The 25,398-nt window shown below is 33.4% G+C and overlaps 1 protein-coding gene across 4 annotated transcripts in view; it reads right to left on the reverse strand.

The window, feature by feature from the left end:
• Positions 1 to 25,398, reverse strand: part of EXOC6B (exocyst complex component 6B) — a 732,384-nt gene that overhangs the window by 355,409 nt on the left and 351,577 nt on the right. For all 4 annotated transcript variants that reach the window (XM_061168666.1, XM_061168665.1, XM_061168667.1 and 1 more), the window contains 7 exons: positions 18,724 to 18,807; positions 18,318 to 18,364; positions 16,832 to 16,952; positions 3,636 to 3,707; positions 2,837 to 2,934; positions 1,120 to 1,225; positions 137 to 246 (listed from right to left, as the gene is read on the reverse strand). In XM_061168666.1, the coding sequence (XP_061024649.1) occupies positions 137 to 246; positions 1,120 to 1,225; positions 2,837 to 2,934; positions 3,636 to 3,707; positions 16,832 to 16,952; positions 18,318 to 18,364; positions 18,724 to 18,807 (638 nt within the window). The remainder of the gene's footprint in view (positions 1 to 136; positions 247 to 1,119; positions 1,226 to 2,836; positions 2,935 to 3,635; positions 3,708 to 16,831; positions 16,953 to 18,317; positions 18,365 to 18,723; positions 18,808 to 25,398) is intronic.

The raw sequence follows: 25,398 nt of genomic DNA on the forward strand, positions 1-25,398 counted from the left end.
AGTGCCACACTGTAAAGGGCTAATATTAAGACTTTCAAAATAAGAGCTAAGGGAACATCAAAAGTATTCCAGAATATTTATGTATATGGAGCCATAATCTCACTATCTGTTGTATTTCCATTGTTTCATACTATACCTTAGATGAAGATCTTCTGAAAACTTCAGACAGGCGTAGATAAATTCTTTAATTTGGTTGTAAACTTTTGGCACAAATTCAGAGAATGGAAACTTTTTTGGAAATGGTTGCTGTAAGCAAGAATTAATGAAAGCCAAGTCACAAACCAACATACATTGAAAATACTTATAAATTAATTAAAATGCAAAAGAAATTTTCTTCCACACTGTGAACTGCCTGCTTAACAACCTCAAATTAAAAAAAAATATTTGTGAAAGTTCTCTGATACCAAAAAGAATAAGATTAAATTAAATAAACAATAATTCAAATGTCCTCCAAAACCTGATAAATAAATTGTGATACATATTCAGCAATAAAAAGTAATGAGTTATTGACACATGCAACAACTTAGATGAATCTCAAAAGCATTATGTTCAGTGAAAGAAGCCAGTCTCAAAAGGTTACATACTATATGATTCCATTAATAAGGCATTCTAGAAAAGGCAAAAGTGATGGATAGCAACAAGACTGGTGGTTGGCAAAGGCTGGGGGTTAGAGGAGGAACTGATTAAGAAGGTGTAGCATGAGGGAATTTTTTGGAATCATGGAACCGTTCTGTATCATTATTGTAGTAGTACATACATGACTCAATGCCCTGTCAAAACCAATACAGTTATGTAGCATGGTAAATTCTACTGTATGTTTTGGGGATAAAATGTCCTAAAAGTATAATAAAAGCAAGTATTTGGAAGTGTAAGCCAAAATGGAACACTTCCAGAAATCCCCCAAACACTTCAGAGGTGACAATACCCCAAAGCCATTTACTGATTCCCCAAACAGGAACTTCTGTTCTTCTAAGCCCTTCTAAGCCCAAAAATCATCCTTTGAAGGTGTTTTAGATTTCTAACCCGTTGAGTTAGAAGTTATGCCTTTAATGAGACTGATACAAAGAAAGCTTTAAGGGGATGCCAAATCAGAGAAGTTTATTTTAAAGTGTTCCTTACCTTTTCCAGCTCTGTATCTTGGAATGGGAATTGTCCTACCACCTTTTTATATATCTCTTCACTTGTTACTGGTATAGGACTGTAGTTGTCAGAATCAAGTATGTTTCTATAAAGAAAATAAAAGAAGAAAGGAAGGGAGGAGGGAAAAAGGAAAGAAGGGTTAGTTAATCACTATAGTGATCACAAATAATTTTCAGGTGAGCTCCAAGAGCTGTATATCCACCACAACCCAAAATAAACGTTTCCCAGTCCCTAATCTATTCCTTTTACAATACAGCTATTTGGTCTCAGGTAAGGACATCTTTAAAAAAAAAAAAAAAAAAAAAAAGACAGAAGGAAAATTACATTCTAAAACAAATGGAACACAATTATAAACATGACCTCACAGTATTTGAGATTTACAGGTCAGAGAGAAAATTTTAAGGCAACATGTTGAAGCCTTAAGGCAAGTGAGAAGTAAATAATAAAAGGATGTGAGCTCTGGAGAAGGCAAAGAGGTTTTATTTGCTTTTTTTAAAAAATAAGACATTTTTGATTATGTTCTTTAATTCTGTACTAGATCTAACTTTCAAAACTGGCAGATGAGGAAAAGCAAGTTCTATAATAAATCCAAATTATGTTCATTTACTTCATCTACTGCTCTATGTTAAGAATGACTTTTTCTTCATCCATAGGTTCTGCCTCCTTAACTGGACTGGGGGTTCTCTAAAAGCAGAGACCATACTACCAAAATCAAAAAAGAAATTTACTGAAGGCATCAGATCAGATGCTCTTAAAACCATGGATATATCATGTTACTAATTTTCAAGAGATAATCCTCCTCTAAATAAAACTGTATCATTAATAAACTGGGCTTTTAGAAACACAAATGTTTATATTAATATATAAATGAGTTGCACTACATGATTATCAGAGACATGTTCATAAAATGTGAAGAGTAAGATTAAAGGGACAATGTAATATCTTAAACCTATAAGAACCTGAAAGTAGAGTAAGCTGATCTGGGGAAGAGGTCTTACAGTAAGCAGAAAGATCACTTTAAGGAGTAAAGGTTCAAAAGGAGAAGAAACAAGTGAGCTGACATGAGTTGTGTGCCAGGAAAACAGTGCAAAGAAACATTTGTAAGTGGAGGTGTAATACAATAATTTTCTTATTGTTGTATGCATGTTGCAGTAACTATTTAAATAATATGCTTCAAATACTGGATTGTAATAGATCTCTTCTCTGGGTATAAGAGAAGAAAGAAGATGAGGAATCACATGAGTGAGTCTTCAAAAAGTTCCAAAAAAACTAAATTACTCGAAAGGGCTCAAAAGCCACTACCTTACAAGTGAGACATAGACTGGGCATGATCCTCAAAGAGAAAATCAAAGAGCAGATTAAGAAGACACAAGGTGATCTGGTTGGTATGAACCAAGGTATATGACACTCATTCAAGGAAACAAAAAAGCCAAAATGGGATCTGGGGACTCCTCACATAGTAGGTACTAATATACTGAGACTGGATATCTCGGGAACTTTATTTGGGACACCACTACACTTTACTTGAATTCTTAATCATAACTGGGATCAGAGCTAGAAAAAATAAGCCACATATACTTGTTGCTTATTACATCTGAAAAACTTTATGTATAAAGACGTGTGTACACATATGCATGCACACACGCGCACGCGCACACACACACACACACACACACAACTATAGACAATTTCTCACCTGAAAATACCTGACCACTTCTTTAGCAAAGTTTCACTATATTGATCTCTGATTTCTAACAGCATGTCAAAAAGCTGATTTACAGGAAAACCATACACCTGAAACAAAATAAGAAAATAGCTTCATTTCATAAGGTGATTTTTTTAAGCAACATGAGAGATTAGGCACTGAAAGATATTTTTGTTCTTTGGCCAACAATTTAAATAAAACCATGATAAGAAAAATCTTGCATTCCCTCCTAATATCTAGTGTTCATTCTCAAGAATTAAAAGATATATACCAATATAAGCCAGTCAGAAAAAAATTAAAAGATGAACATTAAAATTAATATATACTGGGTATAAATGTCAGCTAACTTTTCCCTACAACTCCTTCTGTAACTCTTAGCAACCTTCAGGAATAGGGAGAGAAAATGAGAATGCTACCAATCTCACCCACTTCTAATGCTATTCTATTGGATATAATATGTGGTTCATTATTTAAAATAGTAGTTAAGAAACTCCAAAATCACTCAGACATTATATCTGAATTAAGGACATTTTGAAGAACTAAGGTAGTGAGTTCAATTAATTGATTTGCCTTGAGAAAAAAAGGGGGATGAGAACAATTTATGAGAACATAAACGGTCAAGGTGATGACCAGGAAATGCTACAAAGAGATAAAAAGATCTAGCTCTAGGAAAAGAAGAAACACAACTAAAAACTAAAAGTTACTTACTCAAGCTTAGATAGATAATGAAATGATTTAGAGCTGATGAAACACTCATCTAGATAAGTCTGTGTAAACATAAACCACAAACCTGAAGTGTGTCAGCAAAAAGCACAATGAGGTTCTTCAAATCTAACACGAGGTTTGGATCAGAGCAGTAAGACTAAAGGAAATAAAAGACAATGGGGAAAAACACGTTTATTAAAAATAAAAGTAAATTTTGATTTACTCAACTGCTTAATGCTGCACCTGGTAAAGGCTCTCTGGAAAACCTTCCTGGTTTAAAGTAACACCAGATTCAGCCAGGGAAGAGTGAGTAAAGACTCCAATAATCCATGATCTACATTTTTAACACTTGGAAATTTAAAAACACACTTCTAAATAACTGTTTGGTTAAAGAAGAAATCAAAATTGATATTGCAGAGTATTTTAAAATGAACAGCAATGAAATAGTTCATATCAAAACCTATGGAATGCAGCTAACGCCATTTTAAAAACAAATTACATCTTTACATGTGAACATTAGAAAACATAAAAGATTTAAAATAAACTAAGCACTCAACTCATGAAGCTAGGCCAAAAAAGCCAAAATAAACCATAAATAAGTGAGAAAACAAAACTGATAAAATAAAAAGCAGACATTAATGACATAGAGAAGACATGAAAGATTTGATCAATGAAACCAAAAGCTCAAGTTAAACATAAAATCAATAAAATAGACAAATCACAGGTAAGTCCAATTAAACAACAAAGAGAAAACAAAACTATACAAAGAATACAAAAACAAACATAAATACAGAGGAAAATACAAATTACAAATACAAATACAAAAATACAAATACAAATACAGAGGAAAATACAAATACAAATACAAAAATACAAATTACAAATACAAATACAAAAACAAACATAAATACAGAGGAAAATACAAATTACAAATAAAGTCCATGTATAATCTCAAATTTGAAAACTGAAATGACATAGATGATACCTTCTGTGGGCAAGCTACAAAGATGTATATGGCACTATTTTTCAGTGATTTTGATATTCAAATTCTCTTAATTATAGTTTGATTACTTGCCCTCTACTTAATTGCTCAGTTCCTGAAGGAGGAGTGTTGAATTCTCCCACAATGGTGTGGTCCCTCGGTTTCTCTTCCTACTACTTAACAGTTTTTGTTTATATACATACTGATGCTTGCTTGTCCCCAGTAAATGGGTTATTGTCTTTTTGGTGGGTTAAAAATAATATCAAAACAAATGTTCCTCTCTTCTCCCATGGTCTTTAACTTCAATCCAATTTTCTTGAAGAATATTGTCCTTTTTGCTCCCCATTCTTTATTTTCAATCTTTCTGTGTAATCTTAATGTGTGAATCTCTCTTAGTAACCAAACTATAATACTTTCCAACTCTGGCATTTCTCATGAATACTTACATATTTGGACCTATTCTAGCCATCTTATTTTAAGCTTTCTATTTTCAATGATTTCTTCTTTCTTTTTTGTTTCCTTTCCTGTTTTTCATTGGATCAGTTTTTTCAAATTACCTTATACTGGTTATTAATAAGTTATATACTTTCTGCCCACTGTTTTTTTTTTTGTTTTTTTAATAAATTTATTTATTTATTTTTGGCTGTGTTGGGTCTTCGTTTCTGTGCGAAGGCTTTCTCTAGCTGCTGCGAGCAGGGGCCACTCTTCATCGCGGTGCGTGGGCCTCTCACTATCGTGGCCTCTCTTGTTGCAGAGCACAGGCTCCAGACGCGCAGGCTCAGTAGTTGTGGCTCACGGGCCCAGCTGCTCCGCAGCACGTGGGATCTTCCCAGACCAGGGCTCGAACCCGTGTCCCCTGCATTGGCAGGCGGATTCTCAACCACTGCACCAACAGGGAAGCCCTGCCCACTGTTTATTTGAAATAATCTGGGGTTTTCATCTAAAAAATGTTTTAAACATTAAGCCTCTCCTCTTTTAGGGATTCTTAATAGTATAAACTTTACAAATAATCAAACAATCAGTTATTTAAATTTATCTATGAGTTTTACTCTCATTTTTGCACACATTTATTTACTCCCATCCCATCTTGTATTTAGAATTTCTTTTTCATTTTTGGTAAAACACCAGTAAGACAGGATGGGTGAAAAGTAAACTTTGAACCCTCATGTGTTTGGAAATGCTTTTCTTTTGCACTCAAACTAAAATACACAATTTCAGATGCGAGAAAACTGTCTGCCCTAATTTACCCTGCCTGACCAAAAAAAATGCATCCTTTCAACTGTAATAATCTAGTCTTTCTTTAATGCAGAGAAATTTCCCTCTTTTATTTAATTACTTCAGTCCCCTGCTTTGTGATTGTACTTTCTTTTAAATCCCTATTAGATACAACCAAAACTCTACATCAATTATCCATGTTCCTTAACTTTCCATTCACATTTTCCATCTCTTTGTGCCTTCACTCTATATTTTGGGATATATATTTGATTTTGTCTTCTTGATCACAGAATGATATGCAGTTTTATCTATTTAATCTTTGAATTAAATTTCTCTATTATGGTAGTCATAAATTTCCAAGAAAGCAATGTTTATCTTTGATTTCTATCCTTCTGTGGCTTGCTTCCTTCCTTTTCCTCCTTACCACGTTTTTTAAAATTGTGAATATAGTATACATAAAGAAAATAATAAATATAACCTATATGTACAATTTTACCAGGCAAACAAAACTAAATAGCACCAGCATGCCAGAAGCTCCAAAACAACTTCTTTCCTCTCCACTCAGGAAAACATTATCATGACATTTATGATAATCATTTCCATGTCTTTCCTTCATTTTTTGCTTCTTTGTATTTTTTAACTTAATAAACTTTATTTTTTAGAGCAGTTTTGCATTTACAGATAAATTGAGCAGAAAGTACAGAGTTCCCATATAACCCTTCACACAGAAATTCATGCACAGATTCCCTTATTATAACATCTTGCATTAGTGCGGTAACATTTGGTACAGTTGATGAACCAATACTGACTGACACACTGTTAGTAACTGAAGTCCATAGTTTACATTAGAGTTTACTCTTTGTGTTATATAATCTATGGGTTTTAACATATGTATAATGACATATTCCACCATTACAATATCATAGAGAATAGTTTCACTGTTCTAAAAATTCCCTGTCTTCCACTTATTCATCCCTCCATCCCCCTCCCAAATCCTGGCAACCCTGATCTTTTTACTGTCTCCATAATTTTGCCTTGTCCAGAATGTCATATAGTTGGAATCATATAAGTATATAGCCTTCTCAGATTGGGTTCTTTTACTTAGCAATATGCATTTAACTTTCCTCTATGTCTTTTTGTGGATTGATAGACCATTTCTTTTTTGCCACTGAATAAATATTCAATTATAAGAATGCACCAGAGTTTGTTTATCCATTCACCTACTAAAGGACATCTTGGTTGCTTCCAGGTTTTGGCTATTATGAATAAGCTGTTATAAACATGAGTGGGCAGGTTTCTGTGTTAACATAAGTTTTCAACTCATTTGTCAAATACCTAGAGTGTACTTGCTGGATCATATAATAAGAGTATGTTTCATTTTGTAGAAACTGCCAAACTCTCTTCTAAGCTGGCTGTACCATTTTCCAGTCCCATCAACAATGAGAGTTCCTGCTGTTCCACATTCTCTTCAGCATTTGGTGTTGTCAGTATTTTAGCCATTCTAATGGGTGTGTGGTGGTAGCTCATTGTTGTTTTAACTTGTAATTCCCTGAGGACATATGTTGTCGAGCATCTTTTGTATGCTTTCCTGCCATTTGAATATCTTCTTTGGTGAGGTATCTGTTCAGCACTTTTGTCTGTTTTTTAATTGGGCCCGTTTTTTAATTTTTTTCTTACTGTTGAGTGTTAAGAGTTCTCTATATATTTTCAGTACCAGGCCTTTATCGCATATGCCTGCCAGTTCATTCTCTTAATTTCATTGCTTTGTAACCATCTAAATACTCAGTCTTACTCAATATTTTCTTTCTCAATATTATGTAAGTGGAAAAAATCTGTATGTATAATTTTGTCTTGCTTTTATAATTCAACATTATACTTGTGAAATTCATCCATGCTACTGTATATAGCTATAATGTGGGCATTTTCATGCTGTATATTATTCCACGTTAGGAGTTTAACCCAGATTGTTCATTTTATCACCAATGGACATTTAAGTCATTTCTAATTTTGAAAATTCAACAATGCTGGAATGAATATTCTTGCATGTGTATTATGGTGCATTAGGGCAAGTTTCTCAAGGGAATATAGTTAGGAAAAGAATTTCTGGTTCATGAGGATCTTCAATTTTAAAAGATGATGCTAATTTTTTTCAAAGGGGTTCTGAATACTTCATATCCTTATCAACATTTGTGTTATTAATTCTTACATAATGTTATCTCATTTGGTTTTAATTTGCATTTCAATGATGCACTAAAGTTGAGCACCTTTCATCTTTCTCAGCCAAGTGAATTCCTTCCTTAGTGAAGTACCTGTTTAAATCTTTTGCTTGTTTTTTCTATTGAGATGTCTGTCTCTATTGTCATGATGAATAGTGAAATTTTTATATATTTTGTTAGTTCTTTGCTGATTTTGTGTTGAAAACATCATTTCTCATCATATAGCTTATTTTATCTACTATCTTTCATTTTTTTGTTTTTTTCTTACAGTTTTAACGTAGCTTAATATTTAATGTATGAATCTTTTCCTTTATGGTTAGTGCCTTTGGTATTTTAGTTAGGAATTCCTTCCCTATCCTAAATCATAAAGGTATTCTCTTATACTATCTTCTGAAAGATTTATGGCCTTACATTTTACATTTTGATATTTTATCAACCTGAAACTCATTTTTTGGTATATTATTTCCCCCATACTGATAGTCAATTGTCCCAGTACTATTCATTGAAATGTCTGTCCTCTACCCACTGACCTGCAATACTATCTCTTTTATAAACATCAAAGATCTTTTTTGGAGGCCCTATATTCTGTTTCATTATCTATCCAATGACAGTACCGGAGTGTCTGGTGCTCATTTAATAAGATTTCTAAATTAAGTCTTGATATCCAGTAGAGAAAACCCACCTACCTTATCTCAGTCTTAAGGAGTCTCTTAGCTGTTCCTGGCTTTTGTACTGGCTTAAAAATATTATAATCAGATTGCAAAGGTACTCATCCTCCCAAAAATAAGATTATTGAGATTTTGACTGCCACTGAATTAAATTTATAGATCAATTTTAAGAGAACAGATATCTATAATAATAACTCTTTCAATCAATGAACATGCTATTTCAGTTTTATTTAGGTCCTCTTTAATTCCTTTTCATCTCTCAAAAACATTTTAGAACTTTCTCCGTGGAGGTCTTGAACATATTTTGCTAGATATATTTCTACTACTTTTAATGTATGCTATTGTATCAATTTTATCTTTTAAAAATTTTAACTTTTCAACTTTTATTCCTGGTTTATAAAATGACAATTGATTTTGCATAATGATTTTGTATCAGAGAACATGCTAACCTCTTCCATTAATTGTAATAAATTTTCTGTAAATTCTTTGAATTTTCAATGTACAAAAATATATCATCTGCAAAAATGACAACTTTGTTTCTTCCTTTCAAAGGTGTATTTTTTAATTTATTTATGTTTCTATCTTTACAACACTAAGTACGAATTCAAATACAATACAAAATAGGAGTGATGGTAATTAAATATGATACTTATAGGTTTTTGAGGATAGATTTTTATCAGTTTAAAGAAATTTTCTTATGTTTTCAATTTACTAAGAGATCTTACCATGAATCTATGGTGTGTTTTATTAAATGTTTTTCTGTATCTATTGAAATGATTACATAATTTTTGTCCTTTAATCTATTAATTCATTAAATTATATTAACAGACTTTGTAATATTGAACTAAGCTTGCATTTGCTATGATAAACTCAACATATTAATGTTCTTTGTAAACTGCTGAATTCTGTTTTCTAATATTTTATTTAAGATTTCTGATCTATATTTATGAATGAGCCTGTATATTTATGAGTTTATGAGTTCTTGTACTATCCTCATCTGGCTTCATTATCAAGATTACACACACCTCATAAAATGAGCTGGTGTTTCCTCTTTTCTATTCTCCAAGAGTTTATGTAAGATAGGAATTCAAGAAAAAACTCCCTAGACCTGAAGATTTCTTTAAGGGAAGAATTTTGACTGCTTTTTTATTCACTTCTGATTCAATCTTAACCTGAAAAGAATAGTTCTTTCCAGCTTAATGTGGGGGAGGGCACCATATTAGACTCTCCACCCCAGATAGGCCCAAGAGACTATCAAATCTGAGTACAAATTGCCTGGACTAACAAGTAACCTCAAGGCAAATGCAGCTTAAGTGTTTAAGTCTATCCTTCTGGACCTCTGGACTCTCAATCTCCCCTGGATTTGGCCTGGTAATTCCTTAATAACCTTACTAAGCACTCTAGACTTAAACAACATCTTATATGCAGTACACAAAGCAGTACTTTTAGTTGTTTCAAGCTGAACAGCTGCTATGAATGACCTAGCTTCCTATATTCCTAAAATGAGAAATAATTACTTTATAAATTTATCTCCTAGTCCATGAGTTATTTGTATTTGCTAAAGAATAGCTATGCAATTTGTTTATTATTGTCTTCTATTTGATGTAATTGGTTTTCCTCAAATATTCTACAACTCGGCATTTGCTTATGTTTAGAAATGAAGGACTAGATTGATTAGTATGTATAACTGGTATGGGTTTCACCCTCTGCAGCTTTTAAATCTGTTTTCCAAAAACTGACTACAGGCTCTTTGTAGGTGGGTGGGGCAGATGAATCACCTTGCTCAAAAAGTAGTACTAGAGAACTTCACTAATCATGCTATCGTCTCTTTATGTTGATGGTAAGGCTGGCCAAAGGAATTGGGTAACCTGCTGTCTAGCCAAGATTTTTAGAAGGTAGACCTCTAAATAATTTCCCTTAAGATTTCTCCCAGCCTCATTCCTGCTCATAACATTTGTTGACTGAATTTAGAGTGTTCCTAGATTCCATTTGGAACAATGTTTCCTACTTTGACAATACCCTCTACACCATATTTAATGTAATATTTTCTTTTCTCAGGTTGAGTCATTATTCTGATTCCATCCGTTTTCTAAATTCAAAGAAATTTTTCAAAACTTCTGGCCTATAGAGGTACTTTGCAGTGTTTCTCTTTTTAGTTTTTCTTACATGTTATTTCAATAGCAATTTGGTTAGAGAGCTACATGACATATATGCTTAGTACACCCTTTGACTCAAAGAAATTTAAAGTATGTGGGGGGGGCGGGGGGGGTATGGATGTGGATGTGTATAAAACCACTATTACAAAGCACTGAGCTGATCTCCCTGTGCTATGCGGCTGCTTCCCACTAGCTATCTATTTTACATTTGGTAGTGTGTATGTGTCCATGCCACTCTCTCACTTCATCCCAGCTTACCCTTCCCACTCCCCGTGTCCTCAAGTCCATTCTCTACGTCTGTGTCTTTATCCCTGTCCTGCCCCAAGGTTCTTCATAACCTTTTTTTTTTTATATTCCATATATATGTATAGCTGATTCACTTTGTTATAAAGCAGAAACTAACATACCATTGTAAAGCAATTATACTCCAATAAAGATGTTAAAATCAATCAGTCGATCACACACACACACACAAAACCCACTATTACAGTACACACTCTTGTCTGCCTATCACATAATACGAAAAAATGTCCAATATTTAATAGCTACAAAACATGAGGATTTTTGGCCACACAAATTACATTGCTCCATAATTTTAAATCGCAAAAAAATACCTTTCTAGTATTATCAGATGATCTGTTTATCATTTTATTGGCAGTCATACTAGCAATTATATTAACAGATCTTCTAATATTAAACCATTCCTGATATGAATTCTTTGTATTAGCATATTATTCTTTTAATATACAGGTACTGCTAAACTTGAATTCTAAGTGAGATGGATTGTATAAGATTGCATAAGATTTTTATCATGTTTTGACATCAGCATTGAGAATATTATATCTTTCAAAATGTTTCTGATTTATGCAATGACTGATAATTCAATCAGAAAATATAAAAAGTTTTAATTAGTGACACAGAAAGTTAGAAAAATATACAGATTTTTTACAAAAAATAACCACTCAGATATAATGTTTCCTTTTGAGATTTGTTTTGATGTTTAGGTTGTTCATATTATTCTTTCTTGCTGATAATGTAACACAATAAATAGTGTCATAAAATAGAATTGGTATCTGTGGCATCAACTACTTTGTCTCATAATGGATAAAAATGGTTCAGTGAGTAAATGTACGTGATGTTGAGTTCTATTTTAATGGTTCTGTTGAAATACAATTCCCATACCATACTACTCACCCATTTAAAGTATGTAATTCAACAGTTTTTAGTTTTTTTTATATTTTTGCAGATATGTGCAAACATAACCACAGTCAATTTTAGAACATTTTCTTCATCTCAAAGAGAAACCCTGCCCCTTAAGCTATCACCTGCTTATTCCTCGTATCCACTCCCAGCCCTAGGAGACCACTAATTTCTTTCTGCCTCTGTAGACTGATGCTAAACTATTTTTTTTTAAAGGTATTTTTGTCATTTATTCTTCAGTTCAAAAGAATATACAGTAGATCTACAAGGAAACATTCCATTAATTTTCTCCATAGATATACACTTTAATCAGCACATTGTAAAGTGTCCTATTCTTCATGACAATAAGTATGGTTGCATGATGAGGAAAAGAGTATATTTTCCTGCTGAGAGACTCCTATAGATTTGTCACATTCTCAAATGTGAAAAACCACTGCTTTAAAAAAAGAAATTGTTTGGAAGAAATCTAAGTTTTCTAAAAGAAAAACACCTTTTCCCAGGAAAAAAATAAAATTGGTGAAATCAGGGAGATGGACAGATATAAAATAAACAAGCAAAATCAAGGACTTCTCTCCCATAGAATGACAGTAATACTAGTTAATAAATATGAATCAGAAACAAACCTTCCTCAAAATACTACCTGAAATAAACCATAAAATACCAAAAATAGGACTTAGATAGGGAGCACATAAAATATTTTACCAAAAGATATAAAAGCAAATAAGTGAGAAAAATACATATATTCCTGTTGAAAAATACCAAATGCTGAAATATGTCAATTATCTCCATTTAAATTTGCAGATTTACTGCATACTAACACTATAGGTCAGTTTTAGGGGGAGGTAAGAGGTGGAAGGGATGTGACAAAGTGATTCTCAAATTAACCTAGAAGAATAAGAAGGAGATAAATAGTATATTTTAAAAAGAGGATTTTATAGGACATATATGTCGTATAAGAAATTAAAGCATACTATATCAGATGTAATAATCAAAACAATGTTGTACTGGTTCAAGACATATAGAGAGAAGGAAGGGGGCGGGCAGGAATCAGAGCCTAGAAACAGATCTTAGTATTTATATAACATATTATGATAAAGGCGGCCTTCAAAATAGGTTGGGAAAGGACAGACATTTATGAACTGAATGCTGCATTCCTCCCGAAATTCTATGTTGAAGCCCTAGTGCCAGTGTAGCCTTGTTTGGAGAAGAGGCCTTGGAGAGATAATTAAAGTCAAATGAAGTCATATGGGTAAGGTCCTAACCTGATGGGATTGGTGTCCTTATAAAAGGAGAAGACACTAGAATACACGCTGAGGAAGGGCCATGTGAGGACACAATGAGAATGTGATCATCTGAAACCCAGGAGGGTCCTTACCATAAACCAACCATGATGGCACCCTGATCTCAGACTTTCAGCCTCTAGAACTGTGAGAAAATAAATTTCTGTTGTTCAAGCTACCCAATCTATATTTTTCATTATGGTAACCTGAGCTGAATAAAACAACAGATTATCACAATAATGTTATTGGAGGTGATGAGTCATTTTCAAAATAAAGTCCAACCTCACACACAACTCTAAAATAAACTTTTAGTTTGTGAATTATATGTTAAACAAGTAACTACAGAAATACTAAAATTAAATATAGACAAATAATTACATTTATTTGGAATAAGGAAGACATAAATAGTAAGGTTAAAGATCAATAAATTTAACTCCATTAAAAATTTTAAATGTCTGTAAAGCCATGGAAAAGAAAATCAAAGGTTAGAAACACATGAAACTAAGGAAATATTTACAACCTATATCTCAGACTAGAGATTAACATTCAGATTAAAGTTAATGTTAAACATTAACATCCATGTGTTACTAATAAATATAAAATAAAACAATTAAAATACAAAATAAAGGCAATGCATAGGAACAGGAAATTCTAAGAAGATATACAAATAACTAAAAAGATGTGAAGAGATTTTTAATATCAGTATTAAAGAAAAACATTAAATTAATTTCTGACATATAATTGCTGACATTATTATCATATTGGGAATGACTTTTTGTTTTTAAACGTAACTTTCTGCGGAATAAAGGAATAGGGATATAGGAATTCTAACAGATGATGCTTAGTGATGCTAAATGGTTCAATCTTTTTGTATAGCAAATTAGCAATACACATCCAGAGCCTCAGAAATATACAGCTCTTTTAACTCACTAAATTCACATCTAAGAATTTATCCTAAGTATAATTAATGTGCAAGGATATGTTAATAAAAATATTTACTTCAATGTTTATAACAGCCTAAAAAAACTTTTTTAAAAAGTGTATCAAGTGAATTAATTTTTTAAAATGGTACATTCCTAAAAATGGAATATTATACAAATGCACATTAAAACTAATACAAATTCATTAGATATTAAATGAAAAATACAGCATGTTTTACTTAAAATATGTATTGTATATCATGTATTCATACACAGAAAAAGGGGTCTTGAAATTTACATACAAGAAAGCTAATAATAATCATGCCAGGGATCATGGCCAAACTCGTTACTATTAATAATCAATATTTCCTAACTATCTTTTAATAACCATGTTATCTTTGTATAATTTTTTTATGTAAGAGCACGCCATGCAATGGAGGAAAGTAAAGCATTTAAAAAATGATCCTAGGACAATGGATATACTATTGCAAAAAAAAATAAAATGAGATCTTTAATCATACCCTAAATGACAATAAGAATAGGTGGTAGTAACTACATAAATGTGTAAAAATCAAGCCATGAAACAGTTAAGAGACTATTTTTTAGTCTCAGAACAGGCAGAACTTTTTAAAAATATTTTTAAATGTTCCAGACTTTATTATGACACAAGCATATTAATGGTAAAAATGTCAGATCCAGTCCTTGGACACATATAAGCAATGGGAGAAATTTTAAAATAAGATAAATATAATTAGATACATAAACGTTTAACATTTTAAATACTAAAGAAGAAACCACCAACAAAAATAAAAGGAGAAAAATATTTGCAACACATTCAATAATGACATACCCTCTTTGGTTTCAAACTCATACATTAATCAATCTCCTAGACCTACTACTTGAATAGCACAAAAAGTATCTCAAAGTAATCACAGCCAAAGGTAACTTATGACTTCCCCACTCCAAACCATCAAAACCAACACTATCATCCAAGGAAGGAAACTATAAACCTAGGCATTACCTTGATACTTCTTTCAACCTTACCTCTTGTATATTAATCCATCAGAAAGTACAATTAATCTTACTTCCTAAAAATCTCTCAAACTCATCCACATCTCTCTATATCTACTATCACCTTGGTCCAGCAATCATCATCTCTTGTCTGCAATACTAGACTAGCCTACTAACTGTTCTCCCCACATCCATTCTCATCCCTCATCTGTAATTTAGCCAGAACAATCTTTTAAAAATAGAAATCTGACTTTCTCACTCCAATTTACCCTACTCCTGCCCCCAACACACACATACTCACTCAACCCACTGCTTAAAGGGTCAAACAGGTCCTAAATAATATGACACCTACCTACTTCTTTATTCTCACTTCCTACCTTAGTTGCCTAGCTTTCTATGTTTATGTTCTAACACTCAGGACATCTTTCAGTTTCCTAAAATGGCTACACTCCCTTCAATTATAGATTTTACACATGGTATTTACTCTAGAACACTTGCTAATGACTAGATAAAGAGAGTTGAAGGGTTATGAATGACTTTTAAGTTTCTAGCTAGCATAACTAGATGTATACTAGAGCCATTTCTTGAAATTTTTTAAATACCAAATTATCTTCTATTATTAACTCCTCACTATTATTCCTCAAACACTTCAGACATAAGAGTACCTCAAAGTCCTTGTACTACTGTTCCTTTCACCTGGAATGATCTTTTAATTGATCTTTACACAAATAGTTACTCCTTGATATTTAGATCTCAGAATGCCACTTCAGATCAACCAGTCAAAAGCAGGCACCTTGTTGCCCTAATCTATCACTCTATTTTAATTGTCTGCATTGCATTATCATTGTCTGATATTCCTATTTATTTGTTTATTGGGAATCTCCCCAATTAAAATATAACTCTCTGAGAGCAAAGACTTTATTATTATTCATTCTTGTATTCCCATTGCCGACATGTAATCCTTGTTCAAGAAATATTGAATGAATGAATAATTCAGAGCCAGCATTCTCTGCTTGTAATAAAGTAGATTATCATCAACAATTGATGCCATCATAAAATATATCAATAGATCATGGGAACTCATAATTAAGCAACTTACTGAAATGTTGTAGAGTAAGAATAAATCTGTGAACTCCAAATCAGTATTAATAGGCATTATGAAGGCAATACGGAGTAGTGGCTAAGAACATGGGCTCTGCAGTCATACTGTCGAGGTTTGAATCCAAGCTCCACCACTTACTGGGTGACATCAGGCTGGTTACTTAACCTCTCTGAGGTTCAGTTCCCCAGACTATAGGGTAAATATAACAATAGCACCTGCCTTATACAGATGAAGTGAGGATGAAATATATATGCAGTACACAATAACAATATAATAACAATGCCTGAGACATAGACAGCAATCACAAAATGTTAGCTGCTATTTTCTTATTGCAAAGAGCATTCACAAAAGTGGGCTTAGTGTTAGAGAACATGCAGTTTGAAGTGACTACTTCCATATATCTTTGAAGAAGATGACTCCAAATGGGTGATTTCAAACAATACACATATGATGATTTTAAAGCAGTAGAAGACTGAATAGCATATAGATAATTAGCTTGAAGTAAGAACTTCTCTTGTGCTTCTTACATACCGAGTGAGTACGGAGTGCTGCGATGGTTTTTGAAAGTGCCATTTCCCACAGTTCATCAATGTAGGCTCTATTTACTAAGCCCTGGGTTGTATGTAAAATGTGATCTTCAACCACAAAAAAGCTAAGATTGATGAGAAAAGAAAGCACAGCTGTCAGAAATTACAGTTTGACTACTATCATCAGGGGATGACAAACATTACGAGTTGCCATCAAATTGGAAGTTAATACTAGTCATTTTTTCTTAAAGAAAGCTGTTTGGTATCACAAACAAAATCAGATTTCTTAGACTTGGAATTATACCTCTGATCATGATATCATCTTAACAACTTCTACAGAAATTGGAGTTACATTCCTATTAAATGTTAACCATGTTATCTAGAAATTTAAAAGGGAAGAAAAATGTTTATAGGTAAAGAAGGCTAACTTCACTAGATTAAAATCAACAGCCCATTAATACATTTTTAAAAACTAATAGAATCTAAAGAGACAATGAAAGTTAAAGCAGCATTTTTTTTAAGAATCCAACACACAAAATACCGAAATAATTCCCCTTATATAAACTTTCTCATTAAAGTGTTGAAAAGATATCTTACAAAGGTAAAAAAAAAAATACACACATATTTTTTAACATTCTTCTGTGGCTTCTTAATTTTTATGCATCTAAAATGTATCTTCAGCTTTCTTGCCTAAATATTCATACTAATTAAAACAATTCTTTAAATAGGGAATTGTTATGACACATTTTAATCAAAGGTATCAATTACATTGCAACAATCTAAACTTGGAAAAAAAAAGAAATTTCATGGAACAATCCAACTTATTTCCCTTTTTTTTAACTGCAAAGACACTATTTTGCAATTAGAATAAGCTGCCTATATTTAGGATGTTTATTTGGGAACTGCAATTCCATACTAGTATATATACTCCAGATGAGGATGGCAAACTATACAGTCCATGGAACAAATCTGGCCCACTGCTTGTTTTTATAAACAGTGTTTTATTGGAACACAGCCATTGTCTTTCATTTACATATTGTCTATAGCTGCTTTCGTACCAGAACAAAGCTGAATAGTTCTAACAGAAACCGTATGGCCTGTTGAGCCTAAAATACTTTACTATTTGGCCCTTTTAGAAAAAAACTTGCCAACTTTTACTGATTATTTGGTTCCCTCTTAACAATAATGAAAAAACAGAACATCACATATAATAAGACTACAATTCAATATTTTTCTCCCTTTATCCATAAAAAGGATTCCCCAACAATATAGAATTATGTTCCCCAACATAATTCTATGAAACGAATAGACATTCCTTTAAAATCATCAGATATTCAAAACAAATCTTGTCTTAAGAATTTAGAAAAGAAAAGAAAAAAAATTTCCCAAAGAACACTTGATATGCTTTTCCAAGTCTCACAAAAAGTGTATAAACTATTGAAAGTGTATAAATTTAAAACACACACACACACAAACACACATATACCCACCCTACAATTTGATTAAAATACTTCCTGTAGCCATCTAAAGTTTCATGCTGCAACAAAGCAAAGAGAAAAAGTTATTGTTTCTGTTTTGACACATTAAGACAGTTAAAGTTAAAATCAGTTAATTAATTTCTTAAGGCTCAATTCCAAAGACTATAAAGTAAATATAATAATAGTACCTACCTTATAGGATTACAGTGAGGATGAAATGAGACAATACATATCTAGTACTTAGAACAATGTCTGACACATAGCAAGCAACAGATGTTAGTTGCTACTTTCTTAATGCAAGTCACATCCAGTGGTCCCAGTTTGGGGTGGGGGTGGGGGGAAGCCCAAATGGAAAATAATTAAAAGATACCAGAGAAGAAAAGTGAAAAAGGGAGAAAAGTAAAGGTGGTGATCCTACCATGTTAGAAGGAGGCTGGAGCACCAAACGAGCCTGTTTTCGCCTCTGTTTTCGGTAGTAGTTCTCAAATGTTTCCCGGGCACCCTGTAAAACAAACAAAAGGAAATGGGTTGATACATTTGGACCAATTACTCTAGTATTTCATGGTAAATTCCCAGGTCAGGAATTGAGGCAGCCCCACATTTCTCAAAATCTGCTATTTTAACACTGATAATCTTTGGAAAAATAAAAATAACTATTACCACTTATTGAACCTTACTTACAAATACCAATAGAGATGGATACAAAAAATTCTTAAGAGGAAACTACCTGAACTCAGCCTCCAACACACCAAAGCTGGTTTCTAAATCAATTATCACAAATTCACAAGAAAGACAAACCAACATTCTCATAGGTTATAACAACAGTTTAGGAAATGGTTCTTAAAAAAAAAAAACTCACAGAACATTCCAGAATAAAAACTAGTCTCAAATAAATCATGACCAAAAGGCCAAAGGGAGGCAGGAAAAAGGCAGGAGCTGAGAACATTAAGTCAGTCTTCTCAGACAGAATATAATCTAGCACAGGATTAATACCAAAAAGGAAGAAACAAAGCCCTGAAAAGTCTTAGCTCACAGTTTCTACTTTTCATTTAGGGTTTCTGGGCTTAAACTGAAAGGTGCTCTAGAGAACAAGAGCTAACTCATGAGCTCTATAACTAGGGTTGAATAGTGTCCTCTCAAAATTCATGTCCTTCCCAGGACCTCACAACATGAACCTATTTAGAAATAGGGTCATTACAGATGTAATTAGTTAAATTAAGATGCAGTCATACTACAGTAGGGTGACCCTTAATCCAATATAACTGGTGTCTTCATAAGAAAAGGAAAATGCTATATGAAGGCAGAAACACAGGGAGAACACCATATGGTGCCACAAGCAGAGATGGGACTGATGCAGCTGCAAGCCAAGGAACACCAAGGACCGCTGGCCACCACCAGAAGCTACAGAGAGGCAAGGAAGGATTCTACCCAGAATCTGAGAGGGAGGATGGCCTTCTGTTATCCTGATTTTGGATTTCTAGTCTCCAAAACTGTGACAGAACAAATTTCTCTTATTTTAAGCCACCCAGTTTGTGGTACTTGATTATAGCAGCCGTAGGAAACTGATACAAGCTCAAAGCTTTTAAAACATGATGCTCCCCATTATTAAACTCTACTCTCAACCCAAGACTTTTCTAAATAAACAAGAGTAGAAAGGGAGAGACAGCATTACACAGTGGTTAAGAATACTGATTTTAAAACCAAATGATTTTATTCAAACCATGGCTCTGCCCCTTACTAGCTGTATAACTCATATGACTAGCTATATAACTTCCCTTTCATTATTTTAACTTCCACTATTTAACTCTTTACCTTTCACTAATAGATGTGCTATGGTTTACTCATTTGTAGAGATGCCAAACTCACATGGTTGTAATAAGGATTTAGAAGAGTTACAAAGCTTTTAGAATAGTACCTGATAAATAATAACCACTATGCAAGTACTTATTTAAAACATAAATAAGATGAAATCAGTGATGAAACAGAAAGCCCAGCCCATGTGAACATAAACTCCATGAAATACCTGGTTCAGTTTTCTTCACCGTCCCAAAAGTCTGAAGAATTTTACTCAACATGACTTCTTTGTTAGATCCCTAAACCAGGAAAACTGTTTAAGATACTAAATCATGCAGCCTCAATAGTGTAGCTCAGGCGTTGGTAAATGTTTTCCATAATGGGCAGGATAGTAAATAGGCTTTGGTGAGCCATCCAGTCTCTGATGCAACTACTCAACTCTGCTGCTGTAGTGCAAAAGCAGCCATAGACAATACATAAATGAGTGTGGCTGTGTTCCAATAAAACCTTATTTGTGAAAACTGAAATTAGAATTTCGTATCATTTTCACCTGTCATGAAATATTACTCCTCTTATGATTTTTTTAATGAATACCAACCATTTAAAAATGTAAAAGTTCACACAGGTCATACAGAAACAGGCAGTAGGCTGGATTTGGCCCATAAGCCATGGTTTGATGACCCCTGGGGTAGCTTAAAAACAAAGGTTTTAAAACACTAAAGTTATTATAACTGTACACACCTGAATTTTTCTGCCTAAAAAATGAAAACAAACATTAAGACAGCTATTTCAAGGCTTTCTTAGTCTATAAGTTAGTGAGGTAGCAAATAATTCTATTTAAGAAATAAAAAGTGGAAACTGCCTGTTGGTTTGTTAAAGCTGTTTCCCACTTGTCACCATTTCACAGCATAGAGGTATTATTAAATGTCAATTACATTCTATACACACTGAATGGCTTTTCATTTTAAGGTTAACAGCCCTAAAGCCCCTTTATTATTTTAGTGTGACGTTACACTTTCAACATGCTTTCTAGCCAAGATACACTTAGCTGAGAATTTAGGGAAAGCCTTCCAATTAGAACACACTATATTAACTTAATTATTTGTTGTAAATGATAGAAAATAAACAAGATGAAATTCTATATAAAAACCAAATCATGAACCTCCACTTAATTCTAAAGTATATACATTTTGCTTTTTCAATAAAATTAAAACATAAGAAAAGACCAATTTATCTAATAGGTCTGGCTTCCCCATTTACAAAAATGAGCTAGATTTTCCCTAGTGGGTGCTAAATAAATTCACCTCTGATTATTCTATTTCCTTTGCCAATTTTGTCAACTCAATGCTTATAGGAGAAATTTGAGAAATAGAGGTCTGACCAATCCAGTTGAGTAAATGATGAAGTGCCTGCCTATTCACAAATAGGTCAATAGACAATGAACTATAGAGTTCTGCCACTTCAGCCTCAAGCTCCTTTAATCACTCAAATGAAAAAACAACAAAACACAAACCAAAAAAGCCACCTCAAAAGCTACTGAAGGTATAAACAAATAGATATAAAACAATAGGCAGGCAAACGAAAAGTTGTTCTTTCATTTCATGTCATTAGTATGACAGTGCTACAAAGGCTGTATAATAATTAATGAATTAATACACACAATGTCACAGAAAAATTAGTCACAGTGTATATAAAGTGCTCACCATGTGATAGACACTGAGAATCTCCTCACTGAATTTATAGTCTATGGCGGAAGACTAGAAATTAAACAAGCAATTATATTAAAATCCTATTAAAATTATATTAGAATCCTATGGATTGAAGTGGGATGTATGTCTGAGTGCGTGTGTGTATGCGTGTGTGCATGTGCACTTAGGGGGTGGGAGGAATGTTAGAGAAAGATTCTCAGGAAAAAAATGACATTTATACTCATAATTGAAGAATGACTCAGAAGAATAAGCCAGGTAAACAGAAAGGAAAAAAAAATGTTCCTTGTAGAGACAGAGAGGTTCAAAGAAAAAAGGTATCACACATCCCATGAATCGAAAGAAGTTCTTCATGGCTGGAACTTCAGGGTGTAAAGGAGAGGGATGACAAGAGACGAGGCTGGAGGACTTTGTAAATCGTGTTAAGATATTTGGGCTTCAACTCTAGTTTTAGACACCTGGAAGTTGTAATATAGTGAGTAGAATAAAGGAAGGGAAAATTAGCTACAAAAAGATCAGTCAGAATCTGACATATATTTAGGAGGCATAAGCCAATTGGATATATGTGGTAAAGGACATGAAGGAAAGAAGGCTGAGGTGAGGTTTCTAACCTAGTTAACTAGATTGGTCGGTGGTGTCATTTAATGAGACAGGAATCAGAAGGAAATACAGTTGATTATTACCCATGGTTTCCTAATTTGCAAATTTGCCTACCTGCTAAAATTTATGTGTAGCCTCAAAATCAATACTCATGGCACTTTCATAGTCATTCAAGGACATACACAGCGTGGGGAAAATTTTGCGTTGCCCAATGCACATGTTCCTAGCTGAGGCCGAACAAAGCAACACTCTTCTTTCTTATTTCAGTTCACACACTATAAACAATTATTCTTTTCATGGTCTATCTAGTGCCACATTCTTCAAATTTTTGTGCTTTTTTAAAAAAATTTGAGGCATAATTGACATAACATTACATTAGTTTCAGATGTACAACTTAATGATTCAATATTTGTGTATACTGCAAAATGATCACCAAAATAAGTCTAGTTAACATCTATCACCACATAGTTATACATACTTTTTTTCTTGTAATGAGAACTTTCAAGATCTGCTCTCTTAGCAAGTTGCAAATATATAATACAGTATTATTAACTATAGTCACCATGCTGTACTTTCCATCCCCAGGACTTATTTATTTTATAACAAAGTTTGTACCATTTGACCACCTTCATCCAATTCCTCCAACCCCTACTCCCTGCCTCTGGCAACCACCAATCTGTTCTCGGTAACTATGGGTCCAGATGGATTTTGTTCATTTATTTAGATTCCACATATAAGTGAGTTACAACAGAGTATCTGTCTTTCCCTGTCTGACTTATTTCACTTAGTATAATGCCCTCAAGGTCTACTCATTTTGTCACAAATAGAAAGATTTCTTATTTGAAATCTTTATATGACTCAATAATATTCCATTGTGTATATATGTACCACATCTTTATCCATTCATCTATTGATGGATACTTAGGTTGTTTCCACGTCTTGGCTATTGCAGATAATACTGCAACATGGGGATGCATTTATCTTTTCGAGTTAATGTTTTCATTTTCTTTGGATAAATGCCCAGAAGTGGAATTCCTGGATCATATGGTAGTTCTATTTTTAATTTTTTGAGGAACCTCCATACTGTTTTCCAGAGTGGCTGAACCAATTTACATTCCCACCAACAGTGCAAGAGGGTTCCCTTTCTTCCACAACCTCACCAACACTTGTTATTTCTTGTCTTTTAGATAATAGCCATTCTAACAGGTGAGGTGGTATCTCATGGTGATTTTAATTTGCATTTCCCTGATGTAGAGCTCCCTTTCGTGTACCTGTTAGCCACCTGTGTGTCTTGCATTTTTGTGCTTCTTGTTGGTGATTTTGCTATTTAAAATGAACCCCAAACATAGTACTGAAGTGCTATCTCATGTACCTAAGCTCAAGAAGGCAAGATGCACCTTACAGAGAAAATACATTTTAGATGAGCTTCATTCAGGTATGAGTTATAGTGTTGAATTCAATGTTAATGAATCAACAATAGGTATTAAGTAAGGTATCTTTAACGAGAAACACACGTAAAACAAGGTTATGAGCTGATTGGCTGATGAAAATGTTGTGATCAGAAGCTCACAGAAACCTAACCCTGTATTTCTCCTAACAGCAATGGTCCAGTATTCATTAACTAAGTGTTTACAGTTTATATTGGGTTGGCCAAAAACTTCGTTCGGGTTTTTCATAACATCTTACAGAAAAAGCCGAACAAACTTTTAGGCCAACCCAATAGAATACAACTACCATGAATAATAAGAATCGAATGTATTTGGACAGACTGATAATAATGACTTCCATATTGGACATGTCTGGCTCTTTCTTGTAATCAATATATAACTTTTAATGTCAACTACTTAGAGATGATTTTACTACTACTTGATTTAAAAAGGAATGTTCTGCCTAACATATAACCCTCTTTTAATTCTTTGCATAGCACATATCTCCATCTGACATTATGTTGTTTATTTGTTTATTGTCTAACTCCTTTCACTAGGATGCAAGCTCCATGAAAACAAGTTTCTTGTTTGTCTTATTTTTTGTTGTGTTCACAGCCCCTAGAACAATGTCTGGCACATGACTGGCATTCAATATGCATTCGTTTGAAAACTGATTAAAAGTATGAGTAAAATATTAATTAATATTTTAAGATATCATTTTTATGTTATATTTACACTTTGCTATGCAATAATCACTTCTTTATAATTATTCCTATTCATGTCATTCTGTTGTTTTTCTATCTCTATTTATTCTTTTAAAGACTTCTGTTCCTATTTCATAGAGGTTATGTCTTCCTCATATCAAACAATTTTCTAAAATTTCCTTTTGGTTCCTTTATAAAATCATTTTTACAATCATGTTCCCTCTGAATTTTTAGTATACTGTTCCTTGTCCCTTTTTTAAAATAAATTTATTTATTTATTTATTTATTTATGGCTGCGTTGGGTCTTTGCTGCTGCGCGAGGGCTTTCTCTAGTTGCAGTGAACGGGGGTTACTGTTCATTGCGGTGTGCAGGCTTCTCATTGTGGTGGCTTCTCTTGTTGCGGAGCATGGCCTCTTGGGCGCATGGGCTTCAGTAGTTGTGGCATGCAGGCTCAGTAGTTCTGGCTCGCGGACTCTAGAGTGCAGACTCAGTAGTTGCAGCACATGGGTTTAGTTGCTCCACAGCATGTGGGATCTTCCCAGCCCAGGGATCGAACCCGTGTCCCCTGCATTGGCAGGTGGATTCTTAACCACTGCGCCACCAGTGAAGTCCCAGTCCCATTTTATTCAGTATGTTTTCTCAGATCTCATATTTTGTTTTATATTATTTCATTTTCCCAATTGCTCTATCTAGAACATGAGGAGCCCCTTCTAGACTAGTACTTTCTTCTTGGTTTGTGGTTTGCCTTTGGCCAATTCACCATTCATCTGGCTATAGATCTAATATCCTTATGGAAGTGGCAATTTATAACAGGTCCAAAGCTGTTTCAAAGGCCATCCACAAATTAATGCCAGTGTCTAG

The sequence above is a fragment of the Eubalaena glacialis genome, chromosome 14, assembly GCF_028564815.1.
Source record: "Eubalaena glacialis isolate mEubGla1 chromosome 14, mEubGla1.1.hap2.+ XY, whole genome shotgun sequence".
Lineage (NCBI taxonomy): Eukaryota > Metazoa > Chordata > Mammalia > Artiodactyla > Balaenidae > Eubalaena > Eubalaena glacialis.